The sequence below is a fragment of the Micromys minutus genome (assembly GCF_963924665.1).
Source record: "Micromys minutus genome assembly, chromosome: 9".
Lineage (NCBI taxonomy): Eukaryota > Metazoa > Chordata > Mammalia > Rodentia > Muridae > Micromys > Micromys minutus.
This window is the reverse complement of record NC_137978.1, coordinates 38,485,808-38,505,318: the sequence shown is the minus strand read 5'-3', so window position 1 is coordinate 38,505,318 and position 19,511 is coordinate 38,485,808. Positions and strand designations below refer to the sequence as shown.

Here is a 19,511-nt window from a genome sequence, read left to right as displayed (position 1 = left end):
TAGGCTACATAGCAAGACCCTAACTCAAAATAAGTCAAAACAAAACAAGCAAGGACTGAAAGCAAACGAACTAACAAAACCCATCCAAGTAAAACAAGGAGCTAGAAGAGTCCTAAAATAATTTATTTTAGAAGACCCCACAGAGCCCAGGAATCCAGCATTTCCAGTGATCTGAACAAAAGAGAATTAGAGCTGGCTATCTGAAGTGACCTGGCCCAAATCACAGGTTATAGCAGGGCTAGGACTTGAACTCTAGTCTCTTGCCATGTAGGTTAGTGTCCTTCTGTCAGTGATGGTCTCTATACCTTCTGTCCTCTCAGGGCTTTCTTATCAGTGGGACCAACAACCAGGGACCAAGGGATAAAAACCAGTTGTGCGATTGGTGTGGCTTACTAATTTAGAGAGGGTCTTACTATGTAGCTCTAGTTGGCCTGGAATTCTCTAGGTATTGCCAACCTTGCGCTCATGGATCTACCTGCCTCTGCCTTTTGGATGTTGAGAATAAAAGTGTTTGCCACCAAGTCTGGCCAGTGAAAGTAAAAAGACCTGCCTCTTGTTCTGAGATACAGGGAGAAGGACAGAAAGAGGGATGACAATTATGGTAGGGACAAGGTAGCTGACTTGTGGTAGGGAAAAGGTAGATGAGGGGGTTGGAGGGCCCAGATCCCCAATGTGAACTGTGTGGAAGAAATTTGGTGTGGCTAGGATTGCCCAGCAACAGTAAAAGCCAACATGACATTATATGATTTGCATACTTTTTAGTCTAATTAACTTTGGAAAATGTCCTTATTGCTTCTACAGTAATATGTGAATAGAACATTTATTACTGTATTGCTAATTCCCCATTAGCTCCCAATTTACTGCAGGTTTCTTAAGGACAGAAAACATGCACCTAACATTTTTAGCTTCAATATTCATTGTATCAACTGGTCTGTAATTGACAAAGATATGTTTAATAATTTAATAGTGAATGGTAAGAGAAACGGAGGCTGTTGGGATATTTATGAGAGTGTCTGTATGTTTAGTTAGGAAAACCTGAAAGGGGTCTAGCCAGACAAGCTAAAATAAGAATTAATTAGCTAGAAGTAATAGGGACAGAGAAAAGAATCAATTACTTTAATAGAAGCTAAGTGTGGGCAAATGATAATCATAATAGACTCAGAAGGTCAGGGATCATTAGAACAGGGAGGCCCAAGCTATAGTTGTGCAGGTTACCAAAGCACCTTCAGAACTGAGAAGTCAAGCAAACTACAAATAGGTTGACACTTGCATCATGGATGTGAAAGCTAGGATTGTAAGGATGGCAGACAAGATGGTAGGAACAGAAAGTTAAGGGTCAGGTGCTAAGGCCATTAAGGAAATTATTAAAGGTAATCTGCCCAAGGCAGGTGGCATCTCAGGAGAAGGGGTGGGACTGCAGATGATGAGCTCAGCTGCTACTGCCCTCATAGTAGCTCCAGGTCAGTGAGTGACCCGTGACTAGGGAGTCAGAGTGCCCAGACGGAAGGGCAGGCTCTCCTTCCTCTCCCCGACCCCCAAGGATTAGAACCTAGGTACAGAGAAGGGAAGAACTTTCCCAGCTCACTCTTAGTGTAACGTCTGAATGGAGGTCACAGGGGATAGTTCAGTGGAAGAGACAGAGCATAAACCTCCCCTTCCAGCTCGTTACAAGTTACAGAAACTCTACCAGAGAATGACAGAAAAGACCATTGGGTTGAATTAAACGAGTGGCTTACTCAGAGCACTTTCAGTTTTAGACCTGAGAGATGGCTCAGTGGTTAAAGAGTACTTGCTCTTTCAGAGGACCCATGTTCTGTTTTTAGCACCCACATGCTTACAACTGTCTATAATAACAGTTTCTAGAGAATGTGATGCCCTCTTCTGGCCTCTATGGCCATATATATATATATATATATATATGGCCTACATCATATATATATATATATATATATATATATATATATATATATATATATATGATGTAGGTGAAACACTCAGAATGGATGAATGAACAAACAAACAAATAGCATACACTTTAATCCCAACACTCCAACACTTAAAGGCAGAGGCAGGGGCTTGGTTCAAGGTTAGCCTGGTCTACATATTGACCAGGACAGCCAGAGCTACACAGAGAGACCCTGTCTCAAAGAATCAGCAAAACAAAACCTCTGAGTTTCTTGCAAAATAAGATGGCTGGTCATCGAAAAGGAGGGGCATCTATGGGTCTGTGCACATTGTGTTTTTGGAATGGGATTTTACACTGGGGTCTTGTAATGGGTCTTAGGAGTAAAGCTGAGATGGGTGTTATAGAAGAGACCTTTGACAGAGAAACGGAAATGGAGAGAGCAGCAGGGAGAGGTCATGAAGAAGGGGCATCTCTTCTAACTCAGCAAAGAATAGAACAAGTCAGGATTCTGACTAATAAAGCAACTTGTAATGCCATATGCTCACAAGGTTGCTTTGCTGGTGAAAGTGCAAAATAGTTCATCTAGCCTGAAAATAATCTGACAGTTTGTAGGATATACACTAGGAATTTACCCTAGAGAAATAAAAACAGATGTCCTTATAACAATCTGAACAAAAAATGTTGGAGCTTAGTCAGAAATGCCCCAAACTGGAAATAATCCATAAACCCTTCAGTGGATGAGTGGGCAAACTCAGGACAGGACATCTGTACAATAATGTTCCTTGGCAATGAAAAGGAACAAGTCATTCATATAACAGCTTGGATGGGAGTCTCAAGGACTTTATGCTCAGCAGGGGGGAAGAGCAGTCTAGGATCAAAGGTTACATGCCATTTATATAACATTCTAGAAAAAGTGAAATGAGTTGGTAGTTATCAGGACCTCAGAATGAGGCAGTTGCAACTGTTTGAAAGTACGCACCACAGGGCCTGTTTTGGAATAATGGGGGGTGTTTTATATGGTGCTGTAAGAGTAATAGAATTCATAGACTCTTCAGTCAAAAATTAATTGAACTGTATTTTAGTAGTGAAAGTAAGTAAAAATCAATCCAGAAAAGAAACGTCTTGTGCTGAGACTGCCTTTTCTTTCCTTTTCAGGTGAAGCTAGTGAATATTCGCAATGATGACATCACAGATGGCAATCCCAAGCTAACCCTGGGCCTGATCTGGACCATTATCTTGCACTTCCAGGTACAGTCTGGGGTTCTTTTATTTTATTTTAAAGATTTGTTTATTTACTTAACATATATAAGTACACTGTAGCTGTCTTCAGACACACCAGAAGAGGGCATCAAATTTCATTACAGATGGTGTGAGCCACCATGTGGTTGCTGGGAATTGAACTCAGGACTTTTGGAAGAGCAGTCAGTGCTCTTAACCACTGAACCATCTCGCCAGCCCCGCTGGGGTTCTTGCTGCTTGGTTTGTACATGACCTATCAGTCTGTGCTGCCTTCTTCAGACAAAACTTGTGTTACCTCTCTGAATTTGGCAGTTATCAACAATAGTCCAAGTTGGAATGGAAAAGTAAGGCGTGTCTGGAGATAATGTATTGTATCCTAAATCCCTATTGCATTATGAAAATGGTGCGAGATTTTCTCTTTTGTGGTTTGGTCTTGTTCCTGGAAGTCTGAAATTAGAAGTCTGGTTTTCTTTAGTGAAGTCAAACCTGGGCTCATCATGAGAGGTAGGGAGATGTTGGGCCTGATCCCTTAGGATGCATGAAGAGTCTAACCCGATCTGATGAGACTTTCTCATCTGGTCTTTAGGCACTGCCAGTTAATCATGGCTCCTTACTTGCTGTTTGTATGTGTGCCAGGAGCAGAGCCTGTAGCAGCTTTTGGAGCCTGTGGTGTCCTGAAATGTTTACATGCTCTTGAGGCCTTCCTCATACTGTTTTTTTCTTAATTGGCACAGATTCATTTAAAGTCTGGACTGCTGTTAGAAAAGAACCATTCTCTGTTAGTAAAAAGGATGTTCTTTTTAAGTTAGTTTTAGTCTAGCCTAACAAAGCTGTTTCTCAGGCTATCCAGTTGCTGCGTGGAGGGTGACTGAGGGGAGCATCCTCCAGTTGGGGTGAAAAAGCTCAGGGGTGAGGCCCATGTGACATCCTAGTTGGAGAGATTGCACCACCTTCTGGTTGAATGCAGAACAGCAGGTATCTGAGGAAATTCTCAGAGATTATTTCTTAGAACTTTGGTTTAGAGCCAATGCTGGCATTCTGCAGCATGAGTAAGATTTGGAATGTGTGGAATTAGTATGTATTTTTGTAGAACTACAGTATTTTTCAGGCAAGGTTTGAGTATAGGAATAACTGGGAACCTGAGCTAAGTTATTATACCCTTCAGAGTAGGGGCAGATGTTTTGTTGAGCCTTTATATAAGACTGTACTTATCTCCAGAGACTCTAAGGATCAGAGATGGCTTTGACAGTACGGGGAGGCCGTTGCTGTTCCGTTTAACATAAAGTGTTCTCACTGTGAGCCCCTAATAGTGTGCTCACAGGTGTGAGATAAGACCTGCTATGTCTCTGTTTATCTTGACAGCACTAAATCTCCTTTAAAGATTTAGGAAACTTAAAAGCCAAAGAATAAAAATCATTCCTCTCAGTTGAAGATGTGGCACTAGAGGAGATGGGCATAATGGAGTGGTTACTTTCCTGAGAAGCCCCACTAGGAAGCTCCCCCACCCCCCCATTTCTAGATGTTCCGTATTGAGCATGTGGCTGTCTCACAGGTTGCTTGGTATACAGTCAGGAGGTGCCATACCTAAGACTATAAACATACTTTCTTTAACTTAAAGTTGTATTTATTTTATGTATATGGATGTTTTGTCTGCATATGTGACTGTTCATGCCCACCCAGAAGAGGGTGTTGGATTCCCTGGGACCAGTATTAGAGATGGTTGGGAGCTGTGGTGTGGGTTCTGGGAATTGGACCTGGCTCTACAAGCACAGACAGCCCTATCAACAGCTGAGCCATCTTTTCAGCTTTATAAACAAATGTTTTGTTATAAAAACTGTACATGTTTATGAAAGTAGAAAAAATATAGTAAAGAATTACCACATTTCTAGCATCTAGTTTAAGAATTAACTCATAACAATCATAATTTTATTTATAGCATAATTCACTTCTCAAACTTCATCTCAGATCTTGTGTAATTTTGTCTGTAAATGTTTTGGTGTGTATCTCTGAAAGATCGGGTCTTTTTATTTAAGAAAGCCACAATGAGTTCACATCATAAATTTTAATACTTCATAAAACATGTCTGATCAATGTTATGATGTGCCCAGTGATCTTGCTTGTTAAAAATAAGTTTTATTTGGCTTAGAATCCAAAATTGGTATATATGTATATTGTATTAAATCTGTCTTTTCCCCTTGTACAATTTGTTGAAGAAGTCAGGACGTTTATCTTACAAGTTTATTAAGATGTTCATAGCATCCCTTGGGTCTCTTCTAACAATGTCCTATATTCCCATGTGGTTGCCTGGAAACTGCTAGCTTCACTTGAGGATCTGAACTTGAGGTCCAGTGACATCAGCTTTAGAACATTCTCAGTCACCCTCTTTCTCTCCCCTTGTCCCCCACCCCCTCTCTCCATCCCTCCTATTTTCTCTCACTCCCCCTCTTTCTCTCTCTGCTGAGACAGAGTCCTGGAACTTTCTATGCAGACCAGGATCACAGAGGTCTCCCTACTTCTTACTCCTGAGTGTTAGGATTAAAGGAGTGCACAACTATGCTAGGCAGTAGTCATTTAATTATTCCCTGCTACACACACGTACATGTTATATGTTGTATATAATATACATACATAAAACCATAAGTAGATGGGCTTTTGGGTGTTGGACTATGATAAATAATGATGTAATTTAATTTTTTACTTTTATTTTTAAGTGCATATATGTGCATTCACACTCAGGTTGCATATGGAGGTTGGACCACTTTCAGAGGACAATTCTCTCCTTCTGTCCTGTGGGTTCCAAGTCACCTGGCCTGGCAATACTTACCTTTAGCCACTCACTGGGTTGCCTCACTTTGTGGAGATAATGCTTTCATCTCTCTTTAAAAAGAACTTTATTACCCTTTTTATACATTATATTTGACTGTATTAGTTTTCCTTCCCCAGATTCCCCTCAGTTCCCTCTGCATGAAACTTCATGTTCTTTTCTCTCAGTGGAAAGAACAAACAAAACAAATGAAAAAGACAAAACAAAGTTTCACATACACATAACAAACATGGATTCCATTTGTGTTGGCCAACTGCTTCTGGGCATGGAACCTGTCCTGGATTGGTTGATGTACCCAGAAAACTGATATCCCCCCTTCCCCAGCAGGTATAATTGCAGATAGCTTCTTGGTTAAGGGTGGAACTTAGTGTTTGCTTCCCCTTCTCTGTGTTAGGCTTTTGTCTGGCTTGAACTTTAAAGATTCATTTTTGTTGTCTATAAACTTATTAGATGTTCTCATCAAGGTCACAACATGTCTGTATATTATTGTAATGTATTGTTGCTATATATAACTATGTAGCTGTATCCATAGAAATACACAAAGTAGAGCTGTTAGATGTTAGGAGATCAGCAAAATTGTCATTCTAGCCAGTTTTTGAAATTGATGTTGATGAAGTAGAACATTGATGTTTGTGTTCATGTAGATAGATGATAGATGGTGATCTTAATCTCAAGAAGTATTTTGTTGAAATAGAGGTTGGCTCCAGATTAACACTTTACTAGTACTGATGAGATTGGTAGTACCAATATTTTTATAAAGACACTTTGGTTTCTAAAATACTTTTGACATATTTTTAGTTATGAAGATTCCAAGGACTCAGAGGCATATGTGTATAATCACTTTACAATGACACACAAATTAATATTTTGCTCTTTATTCTTCTGAGGCATTCTCTCTCTCTCTCTCTCTCTCTCTCTCTCTCTCTCTCTCTCTCTCTCTCTCTCTCTCTCTCTCTCTCCTTTAAGGAAGCAAAACATTTCAGATACATTGCTTCCTTGCTCTTCCTGCTCTGTAGTAAATGCGCTTCTGAAGTTGGCACACATTGTTCCTTATGTGCTCTTGTGCATTTACAGCAGATTTGGGATCATAGCAGTGTATTTCCAATGTGCCCACTGCAGCCTTGTTCATGTAAGGCCCATGCTCTACTACTAAGCTAAATACCCAGCCCTAAGTTTTGTGGGGTTTGTCAGTGATGAAGCATGGCTTGGCTTGTTCATCTTGGCATGAAAGAGTGTGATATACACACTCACAGCTGTGCAACACTTACTTACTTAATTAAATATGTGGACTTTGTTGCCTTCGCTTGTATGACTAACATTCCATTGTTGCAGTGAACATCTGTGTGTATGTGACTACAATCTTGCCATTGAAGAAAGGGGTTTGGAGTTAGACACCTGGCCTGGAATTCTAGGCTGCATGTGGAAGTCAGAGGACAACTTTATAGAGTTGCTTCTCTCCTTCCACCTTTATTTGGGAGGGATTGCAGTGATTGGACTTAGGCAGATAGCTGACCCAGCACATCTGTGAATTGATATCTCACCAGCCTTCCTTCCTTTTTCTTGCTCAAAGCTTGAATTGCTCTGGAAACTCCAGTATGACTTATGATACTTGTTAGGTAATATTATTTGGCATATTTCACATTTGCTTGTTTGTTTGTTTGTTTGCATTTGATCCCTGCACCAGGAGTAAGCTTAGCAAAGCCAAGGACTCTGTTACCTTCACTGTCTTTGTCATAAAGTAACCAGTCAATGAATATACATTAAGTGGATGGACATTCCATGAAAGCTGTAAAGAACAGACAAATGGACTATGACGACTTCTTCTTCTTCTTCTTCTTCTTCTTCTTCTTATTATTATTATTATTATTATTATTATTATTATTATTATTATTATTATTATTATTATTAAGGGCTGGAGAGATGGCTCAGTGGTTAAGTACATTGACTACTCTTCCAGAGGTCCTGAGTTAAGCATTGCCCAGCTGAGGAAACTGAAACAGAGGAACCAACTGATCTCTTTGGGCCACATGTCTTTATAGCAATAACAGATGTCTTTTCTCTAGGTTTGGTGCAAATCCATTTTGAGGTGCTTAGGACTTTTAGTTTGTGTGCTCCCACCTTTTTCCCAGAGCAGATCTCTTGTGGCCCAGGCTATCCTTACACTAGTGGTCCTCCTACCTCCACCTCACCACCATGCCAGTTGGTTCCTCTTCCTCCTCTTCCTTGTGCTTCATGGTTGCTTAGAACTTGGGGTATGATAAAGTGTCATTCGTGTTCACAGAGTGAATAAGTGACTGTGCATTTTAACTCTGCTTTTCTCTTGGGGAGAACCGTGGATAATAAATGGTTAACTACAAAAAGCCAGAAGAAAAGACTTGAATAAGTAGGTCTCAAATAGTTTGCTATTCGAGAAGGCATGGCCATATGTTCATAGGCTATACCAGGTGAAGGTCCATGCACAGATCAGTCCTGTGGTCAGTTAACTTAGTAAAATAGTAGAAGCATCCTGGTCTAAGAAGATAATCTTGGAGTTATCTACTTCCCTTAGAATACACATTCAAGAAGAAGGCATACTGGAATCTCCGTGGGAGCTAGGGATGGCTCCTAATGTTTACTGCAGGCATAACTGGGAATAAAAGAGATTTACTATAGACCAGGCACTGAGCCAAGTGCTTTATAGACATTATATCATTAGCCTTGTCTTGCAACCCTGTTACGTGGGTGGTAGTGTCCATATCTTATAGGGAAGAAATCTGAGTCACTTAGTAAATTAGTTAAGCCACTTAGCAATTTGAACCTAGTTCCACCCTATTGAAATTTCTGTTCCTGTCTTGATCAGTTTTTCTCTGTGGAAGAAGAAAATGATGCAACTGACATATAGACATTTAGAAAAGAATAGACTCACAGAAATAAACACACATAGTTCTAATAAGCTTCCTAGAGAAACCAACAGCAGCAGTGGTTCTACTATTAAGCAGCTGTCTCTTTTGTCCCAGGATGATCTGTTTTGGAGATTTTTTTTTTAAGCTTTTGTTTCATTAATGAGAGTCAAACTTGTACCTAGCTGCATGATGCTTAAGAATTTCCTTATTTCTGTTTTCTTCTTTGGATTTGTGAAGGTTTGAGGTCTGCATGAACAACTTAGTTGTAATGTCATGATTTCTGCTGGTGAACCGAATCCCAGTTTTCCGTCCTCTGACTTGCTGTGTTTTATGATGTCCATAAGATGGTGCTGCAGTTTTGCTGTCACTTTAGCAGCAGACTTAGGGGAGAAGCCCCTGCGGTAGTTGTAGATAGATGGGGCAGTCTGTCTACATGGGGGGAGGGGGGGTACACAGGAGGTGAGCTTTAGGGTTTCTAGTAGCTTTCCTTCCAGGAAGACTCATTGGAAAGGTGATAGAGCTATGCTGGTATACTTTTTTTGAGCTTACATAGAACAGGCATGGCAGAGAATTCTTTGAGTCCAGGGGGTTTAGCACTAGCCAGGGCAACATAGCAAAATCCTATTACATTCAAAGTACACATGAACATATACAGTGTGTATGTAGTTTAGGGCGGTGCACATGCCTCTAGCATGTACAAGGCCCTCTGTTTGATTCCTGGCACTGCAGGAACATGAAAGGATAAACTGGTATACAGGAAAAAAAAAAAAAAAAAAAACATTTCTTCCACCCCGTTCAGTGAGCCTTTAGATTATAGTATGTTCTTATCTGTTCGGCAGTAGGCTGGAAACCTTGGGGTGGAGGGATCCTGCTGATAGCATGGAGTGTGGTCTATGAGTCTCACTTAAAATTAGTTTAGGCTTCATTCTCTTATCAGATTGAGAATCACCTGGGTTTTCAGTCCCACGGATGTTCTCCCCCCCAGTCAGCAGCAAGGGTTATTTCTTTGTTGCTTGGCTACAGGTCTAGTTGCTAGTTTAGAACTGTGGGGATATCTTTTTGTTTTATGGCAGCTGAGAGCCGATTTTCCTCCCTCTAGTAATTAATGGAGCCAAAATGAAAAGTCTCTCTTTTATTCTATGAGTAATTTTGAGACAGGGTTTCACTCAGTAGCCCAGACTTGCTTTGAAATTCTTCCTTCTTGGACTCCCAGTAGCTGAGATTACACATATCAACCATTTTGCCTGGTTAAAGTGAAGTCTAAATGGAAAGTGAAGTCTAAATGGATTGCGTCCCATACCCCCAGTTATTTAAACTCAGACAAGTTAATCAGCTTTCTCAAATCTCAGTTTTCTGTACTTAACAATCGGGCCACATATGGCTGCTGGGAGAATGTAACATTATTAACATAATATAATAATGTAAATATTATCCTGTTACACTATATATATAGATCTTCACATAGTACTTGTTACATAGCAAGTGTTCAAAATATGATATGGCAAAGGTAGCATTGATGATTACTATTGAACATTATATCAAGTACTGTTGTAACTGATTTTTATATTTTATCAGCAAGTGATCACCTGTCCATGAGGCTTAGCACACTATACTCAAAACCAGTGTCCAGGTTTTCCATGTGTTACTGGCCATCAGAATTAGTAGATGTTTGTCTTTGGGGGTGGCCATATATGCCACAGGAGGCTAGATTGATCACGCCCCTGTTCCTTTTCTTAATGGAAGGAGTGGGCTCTAGTCTCTTAGGTTAAAATTTGATTATGCATATCTTGCTTGCTATTTTCCTTTGGGCATCTTGAAGCAGTGATTAAAACATATTTCATTTCGTAGGTTGGAAGCCATAATTGCGGCTTCTCTGGTCTTGTCTACCTGGCCCTTCCCTTCCCTGCTAGTTAGTACCAGCTGAGCTGGTTTGCTCCCCCACCTCCTCTTTGATACTGTTCTCCTCCTCCTCTCTCCACCATACCTCTCTTCCTTTCCCCTCCCCTTTCCATTTACTCTTACGCTCTCCCCTCCTCCTCCCTCTCCCTGGTTTCTAGCTCCTTTTTGCGTTCTGTTTGTGTTACTGAGGGCAGTGCTCCAATTACCTCATATTTGGAGAGAGGAAGCAGCAGCCAATCCGGTTTCTGTCTGCTTTTAGGTCAAGTGATTTCTGAACTGCAGTGAGATGCTTTGAAATTTGTCTTGTTGCAGCTCTGAGCCTGTAAGATGGCTGTCTGAATCGAGCGGCTGGAAGAGACAGAGAGAGGCGGGGAGGGAGGGAGAAAGGATTGGAGGGATTGCCGGCATAGTGCATGTTTTTTTGTTTTTCCGGGTTTTTCTTTTTTTTTCTTTTTTTGAATGTGCATCGAGTCCCATGAAGCCGACATTGGAATTTCTCTGGGATCTGAGGACTGATTTAACTGCTTTATTTTCTGAGATTGAGAGAGGAAAGAAATGGGAAATTCACTGGGCTGTGTAAAGGAGCCGAAAGATTCCATAGCTATTCCTGAGAAGGCTCCCATATCTCCTAAGAAGAGGGTTCGGTTCAAAAGGAAGTGGAGAGGGAAGAAAACCCTTACTCCAGAAGCATTTCACAGGGAGGAAGCTTCGGAAGGCACTGGAGTCATTGAAGAGACTGAAACCTTAAGGAAGTTAACAGCGAGCCTCCCAAAGGAGCACAGAGTGGGAGGGGCAGAGCAACCCCCACCAGACATTTTGCTGCCTGGAGACTCAGCTCCCAACTCAGGGGTGGGCGATCAAGGGATGATTGTGCAGGTGAAGGAGAGATTCCAAGCAGAGATCCAAACTGCTCACCTTTTGTTGGAGAATGAGTCATCAGTTATTGGAGGGGCCTGGGATTCCCTGGAAGAGGGTATGACAGTCATTGCTCACCTGCTTGATAATCCAGCAGAAAGGAACTGTGAGAAGTCTGTGAGCCAACTGGTGGAATTTCCGAGGACAGCATCCTGCAGCAGCAGGGCTGTGCTGCTGCCTTTGCAGGGAGAGACTGCAGCGGAGCAGGAAGGCACTCTGCTCAGATTTCAGAAGAGCACTTTGCCTGGGACAGATTACCCCTCTGACAGGGGAGATCAAGACCAACCTTCAGAGGGCTGGACTGTAGGGGGAAGAACCAAGAGTGTTCCAAGTGCCCCTCCCACAGGTTCTTGGATTGCTAAGTGTTCTGTTGCTTCATCAATATCAAAACAGTCAGGAGACCCTATTCATACAGAACCTACCCACGTGGATCTAGTGTCCCACAAGGGTCCTATAATGCCTGCTTCTCAGAGTGATTTATCTGTCAGTGGCATCACTGTGAGCATTTTGCCATCCTCCTCTGGCTATGGCAGCAATGGGCTGCGCCTACATGGGATCCGGCCTGAAGATACAGAACCTGAAAAGACCTCCACACCCTTCTCAGAAGAGGATGGTACCCTGTCTTTGGAGGCAAGCCATACTGATCGTGGGGTCTGGAGGAGGTGGGTGGTATATTTGGGGTAATCAAACTGTCATTTGGAGTCCTGCCTCTCAGGCATATAGAAGTAGAGTGTGGTTAGCAGTAAGGATCTTTTAAACTTACCCCTATATGGGGAGTGTGAGTTAATGATTGCTAGGAGTTGGCAAGCATAATCTATTTCAAGTCTGTTCCTTGATGCTTAAAAGAAAGTCTTGTTGGCTCTGGGGAAGTCTCAGGTATTGAGTCTCCATGTAGCATAATTGCTGAAGCTATCTGGTAGGATTACCCTTTCAAGCACAGTGCTGGGTATTCCTGAGTAGTTGGAGCTGCTGGCTTGTTTGCCCCCTTCAAGAAGTTGTGACAAAGTAACACAAAGAGCTCTTGAAGGCTTGGGGAGCATGGCAGGTGTTGTCAGGGTGCTTGCTCTTCTCTTGGGAGAGTAGTGTTCTTAGCTGGGCTGATGCAATCCCTTCCCTGTGTGGATGTATCTAGTGATAGCACTCACTGAGTGTTTGTATGGAAGGAGAGGCTCTTCTCCCTTGGCTTCTAATGCTAAGATTAAAGGAGATCAGGGGGCGTGGAGGAGAGGACAATGGGGAGGAAGAAGGGAGGAGAGAGGAAAAGGGAGAGTGAGTGGATGAGATGGGGCAGTTTGAAAGTTCAAAACTATAAGGTTTATTTTGTGATTGGATTTGTTTGGGGCTTTAACAAGTCTTGTCAGACAACAGTAAATACTGTGAATAGTTCTAGGGTTCAAAACTGAGAATTCAGAAATCTAGACACCAAAGTAAGGACACAGGATTCTGGGTAGCACACTATGTAGCTGTAGGTCATTCTTGGTTGAACTTTTATTGGTGTATTGGCCTCTGCTGCATACAAAATACAAACTTTAGAGACACAAAACATTTGGATATTTTGTTTGTTGGTTGGTTGGCTTTTTGGCTAAGCTGTGGACAAATGATACTAATTACAAAGCTTCCCTGATATCTAAAGGTAACCTACCCATTTGACACCAACACAGTGAGGCTAAGGATAAACTCAAAATTTAAAATGACCTTTGTTTGCAATTTCTTCTTTGGTGACAAAATCCTCTCTGATACCATCTCAGTACCATCTGTTACTACAATTTGGAGACACCCAATAATGTGCTAAAAGTGGCCATTGAAAATATTTCTTGGGCTGGGTGTGTAGCTCAGTTGTGAGAATGTCTGCCTAGCATATACAAAGCTCTAGTTTAGTCCTCACCACCACTAAACTGAGCTTGGTGGTACATGCCTGTAATCACAGCATTCATGAGATAGAAGGTTCAGAAGTTCAAGGTTATTCTCTACTACATAGTGAGTTATAGAGTAAAAGGCTTGAGATACACGAGACCTTGTCTTATGGAGGAAAACTAAAAGCAAAAGGACTGGAAAGATGGCTTAGTGGGTAAAAGTACTTGCTGCTTACTAATCTGAGTCTGACCCTCAGAACTGATGGGAAGGTAGAAGACTGACTCTACAAAGTTGTGTTCTGACTTCTACACAGGCTCTGTGACATGTGCCCACACAATAGTAAACTAAAAAACATAAATAACTAAAGTCGGAGGCTTTGCTGGCCTGGAATAAGAGTATGCATTGTGAATGTGTCCTAAGACCTACAGTCGTTCCTGCTGTTTGGCTGCCTAGCAGAAATCTAGACTGGCTGACCTACCCATCTGGTGGGCTTGGTTTTCTGTGTTCTTAAGTCTGGATTGTCAAATAGAAGTATATATGCAGTATGCACTGTGATCCTTCCAGCTAGGGCTGATGGGCCACTGTGTAGCCCGCTGAGTGGCTGGTGCACCTGTGGGGGCAGCCGGAGACTTGCTCTTCCCACATGGCTCGAAGGGAATGCCCATCCTGAAAGTCCCTCCGCAGGTAGTGGCGGAACACAGCAGGCTGCCTTCTTCAGTTAAGTTCGGTCTTTGAAACTGACAATCTTTAAAATGTGAATACAATATGTTTTCTTGGATTGTTGTCTTTAAAAGGATTTTTTGTGAAGCAATTGATTTATCAAAGAAAAAATATTAAAACCAGAAGGAAAAATAAAAGTATGCATTGTGGTAGGAAAAAAGGCAGGGTAGCTGCAGGTGCCAATATTTGGGTTTTATTGTAAGAGAATATTAGAGGTAACTTTTATTTATTTTTTTAATTGGGTAGATATTGAATAATTGAGGTAAAGTCAATGCTGAGGTGGTTTATAGTTTAAACCAATACCTTCCAAGTTGATATTGTGGAGTCATAATATATAAGATTGATATAAGAGGGTTATAATCAAAATGAGACCTTATCTCCCCCATTTTTGGTTTTTTGAAACAGTTTTCTCTATGTTTCCCTAGCTGTCCTGGAACTTGCTTTGTAGACCAGGCTGGCTTCTTAGCTCTCAGAGATCTGCCTGCCTCTGCCTCTCCAATGCTAGAATTAAAGTTTCAAGGCACCATACACAAACTAAGTGTAAGACTTTTCAGAAAGGTTGAAGTGGAAACATTTTGGAACTTTGGGTATCAATCAGTCCTAGATACCGAATAGTATGTGCCATGCAGAGTAATGGCACTTTTACATGGGCCTTGTTTGCTGGCAAGTAAGGTTCTTTACAGTTCTCTGAGAAATCTTAAAAGATTGTTGGGAGAATCTTTTGGGCAGTGAGTGATCTGTAGTTTGGTATTATTAATAGTAGGATGATTCTTTTGCTGTTCAGTCTGTGACTCAACTTGGTATATGATATCTTCTGAGCAGCCATCTATTACTTCTGCCTCTAGGCCAAGTACAGTTGGATCACTGTAACAAACCTTTCTTCCTTCCTTCCTTCCTTCCTTCCTTCCTTCCTTCCTTCCTTCCTTCCTTCTTCTTTTCTTTCTCTCTCTCTCTCTCTCTCTCTCTCTCTCTCTCTCTCTCTCTCTCTCTCTCTCTCTCTCTCTTTCTCTCTTTCTATATGAGTACACTGTAGCCATCTTCAGACACACATTAGAAGAGAGCATTGGATCCCATTATAGATGGTATGAGCCACCATGTAGTTGCTGGGAATTGAACTCAGGACCTCTAGAAAAGCTGTGTAAACCACTGAGTTATCTCTCCAGCCCCAAATGTAACAAACTAAATGATTGAATCTCCATGTAGACATCTGACATGCTTCTGAAGCTCTGTGTTCATAATGGGGCTATGGACCAACATATATTTCCTAAGAAATAACTTCTTAGATTAAATGTGAAATTTCTTCAGAGTGAAAATTCTTAAAGTCACAGGCATGAAACCTTCATAGTCTCTGTGTGATATGTGTCTGCAGGGAGCTTGTCCTGTACTTGCCAGATAGTCACAGCAGTAGCCAGGAAGGGAGAGGGCAGCATGTTCTGACCCCATAGGCTTTGTAGATGTGGAGTGAGACTCCCAGCAAGCATCTGCTTTGAGTGTGAGCTCCCTCTGTAGAGAGTGGGAGAGTAAGGAGTGGCTGTGCTGGCCGCACACCTCCTGGCTCTGGATTGTTTGCTTTTATTGTGTTTTGTTTCTACTATGTTAGAGTAGTAGTACATCTCAGAGGGTAATGTAAGTTAGAGTGGCATCTGTCTTAGCAAAACTTGTTCTGTCCCCGCAACCCCGCCCGATTGGCTCAGGGTATACTCCTGTGGCTTTAATAACAACCTTACCTGAGTGGATTGGTTGCTTCTCAGACTTGGTAGCTGATACCTATTCCTACCAGGTACATGTTTTAGATAATAAAAGATAACTGTGGCCTGGTTTCTTGGTCAGTGGTACATTTGAAATTTCCTTTGTCAAGAAATAGTTAACATAGAAGCAGGATTTTAGAGGGCAGGCATGGTTTCCAGAGTGCTGAGTAGATTGGATTTAAAGCTCGGTGGAGCAGGCTAATAGCAGTGTGCTTTGATGTCAGACAAAGGCCCTTTTGGTCCCTTCCTTCCTTCTCTCAGGACTCTGCTCCTTTCTGCCATCAATATCTAGAATATTTGATTTCATTTAAACGAGGAAAATTGTTGAAACCCTTTCATCTTCCCATCTTGGCTCCTAGCACCAATCTCCTGCCCATAAGTTAGTGAGGAAGTGAACTTCATTCCAGTGTCCTTCCTCACACCTTGGAGCCCCTTAAGCTCCCACACTTTCAGGAGAGTAGTTATATAAGGCTGGGGGCCAGAATGAGGGCAGCTGGTATACTGGTTTTGAGCCTAATTAGCCTTTCCAGTTTATAGTCATCCTTTCCTTATTTCTCGGCTTTGATTATAGGGATTGTTTTACTTACATTGGTTTTGCATTGTAAGAAGAAAGCAAAAATAAACGTGATATTACTGGAAGAATCTAGAAGATAGTTTTGATTAGGACTTTGATTTTAGAAAAGACTTTGTTTCTTTTTAAATATGTACTTAATTAGAAGCTGGGCATGGTGGGTCAGACCTATCCAACACTTCAGGAGTAAAGGTAGGAGCAACAGAACTTCATGGCTCTCAGCTACATTGTGAATTCCATCCCAGCAAGGGCTATGCAAGACCTCATTTCAGAAAAGCAGATTAAACAAAAAATGTATGTAATTAAAAACATTACCATAGAGTTACTATTTTAGCTCAACTATGCAACTTAGTGCAACTATGTTAAAAAGGAAACATTTTAGAGACAGTTACTGAAATGTTTATGAAGAAAATATTGGCGGGTTTTTAAATATGTAGTAATAGGGGACAAGTGAAGTAAAGTAGGTATGTAGCTAGAGCAAGGTAGCTATGAGTTGATAGTGAGACTGGTTGCTGGGTACATAATGGCTTTTACCGTTAGCTCTTGGTATAGTTTTGAAATTTTACATTTTAAATGGTAGATTAAGGAAAATAAATTACAACAGTAGTGATAAAGTTATTATCTAATACATATACATATACTTAAAGGGAATATAATCTAGATATGTATAGCTGACATGGTTATGAGTAGAACAGATCAGCTAGGTTTGAATCCCAGCTCTGAACTTACAGTATACTGGTGTACCTTGTAAATTTGTATATTGCAGATAACAGTGGCATTTCTTGGTAGGGCTACTGTAAGTTAAATAATTTGAAAGGGAAGTACAATACATAATAGCAATTAATATCATCTGAAGAACTTTATAAATAACATGAAAAGAAGAATTCTCTTAATAAGGAAACTTTCAGGAACAAGTACTCACATGCATGTGCACACGTGCATATACACAAGTCCTACAGATGCCACATACACATGAGAAGACTCTCACTGCTGGTGAGAACAGGATGCCATTTTATACTATTCATGGCATAAAAACCTTGAAAATGCCCATTGCAGGAGGATTTGGTCTCTGGGGAAAATATAAATTGGTACTGTAGTCTGGAAATAAAAATGCCCACACCCTGTGACCTTGGTCTTTCATTCTGCTTTCCTCCCTAGTGGGATTCTGATTTAGAACTCCTGACTTCTCATGCTGGTATAAATGCCTTTTTCATTATTCCCCAGATACACATCGGCTAGTAGATCTCCCTGGCTGGATATCTCTAATGAGCGATGCACTGACCCTCATTTGCCTCTTGAATGAAGGTTTTCAGGTGTGATGCCTGCTGCCTAGTGGTTTGAGGTCAGCTGGAAATTTAAGGGCACCATAATCAACTACCTATTTGCTCAGAGCATCTAGTCATTTCATTTCTTGAGGCTTATATAGAGTAATAGGTTCTGAAGCCTAGCATCCCAATGCCTCCGTGATCTAATTTCCATCCAACCTTTTCTCCTTTCAACTTTCCCAACACCCAGGGTGTGTGTCATGGTCTCACTACATAGCCTAGGTTGGTCTCAGATTACAATTCTCAGTGTCTAGCCCATAATTTGTTTTCCTTTCTGTCTTTCAATTTTTTAATGTCCTTTAAGGATGAATCTAAATCATGCTTTTTGAGAAATTTCTTGATTCTTGAAGAGCACAGTAAATTTTCATCCTCCCGAGACTCTCTTTGGAGTGTTACTATGATTATTACTTATTGGACATTGAATTACATATAATATTCATGTAACTGTTAGATATGACAAAAGATAAGATGAACTTTTAAGCTCCAGATACCAATTTAGAAAACAGAAATTATTGTTTGTGTTTTATACAGTTTTGTTATTATCCTCCCAATGAAGTTATAGGCAGACCATGACCAAACAAAAACAAACAAAATGACTGACTAAATCTATGACATCATGTTTAGTTTGTACTAATTTGGGTAGGGATCAGGTGAAGTAATCCATTTAAAGAAAAGGAGAGAGAAAAAAGCTAGAGTATTAGTTATTTTTATCCAGAATATTACTTGAAGTGTTGAATGTAATTATACATAAACCTCAATATTAAAAATGGTTTTTAAGGTGGATCTCTGTGAGTTCGAGGCCAGTCTAGTCTACAACAGAGAGAGTTTCAGGACAGTCAGGGCTATACCAAGAAACCCTGTTCCAAAAACCAAACCAAACCACAAAAACAAAAAAGAAAGTTGCCTTTCAGAGAGATGCCTCAGTGAATAAAGGTGCTTCCTGCCCAGCTGAGTTCCATCTCTAGATCCTACATGGCGAAAGCAGAGACCCAGCTCTTCCAAGCTGCCCCTTGTCCTCCACATGTATGTTGTGGAGCAAGCACAGGTGCCCTCCAACACACATGATAGATAAGTAGGTAGGTAGGTGGGTGATAGATATTGAACTGTTTTTAAGAGGTTGGATAGATGACTCAGTAAGTAAAGTGCTTCCTATACAAGCATGGAAAGCCAGAGTTCAGCTCCCCAGCAGCCATGTAGAAAGCCAAAAATAGTGGCTATTTAGCTTAACTGATGAGTTCCACATTCAGTAAGAGACCCTGTTTCAAAACAGTGAACAATGATGGAGGAAGAAGATGCCCAGCGCTGACCTTTCCCTGCCTGCATGCCCACCCATACATGGCTGCATGCCCACATGCATGGCTGCATGCATACACAAGCCCTCACAAATTCTAAAGGCTCATAGATAACTCAGTAAGGTGCTATCTTGCTAACAGGAGGACCAGAGTTTGATCCCCAGAACTTACATATAAAAAGCCAGGCATGGTAACCTGAGAAGTGGTGACCAGCCGATTCTCTCCTTTTACTCTATGAGTCCTGAGAGAATTTAACCCAGACTGTTAGGCTTGGTAGCAAATGCTCTTTGCCCATTGAGTCATTTTTCCAGTCCTCCATTAATGCTTTTTAAATTA

General features: G+C 41.1%; 1 protein-coding gene across 2 annotated transcripts in view; it reads left to right on the top strand.

Annotated features, from left to right (window-relative positions):
• MACF1 (microtubule actin crosslinking factor 1) overlaps window positions 1-19,511 on the top strand; it is a gene marked incomplete at its 5' end in the record, with an annotated part of 306,545 nt that overhangs the window by 131,778 nt on the left and 155,256 nt on the right. For both annotated transcript variants that reach the window (XM_080921389.1, XM_080921388.1), the window contains one exon: window positions 3,062-3,154. In XM_080921389.1, the coding sequence (XP_080777515.1) occupies window positions 3,062-3,154 (93 nt within the window). The remainder of the gene's footprint in view (window positions 1-3,061; window positions 3,155-19,511) is intronic.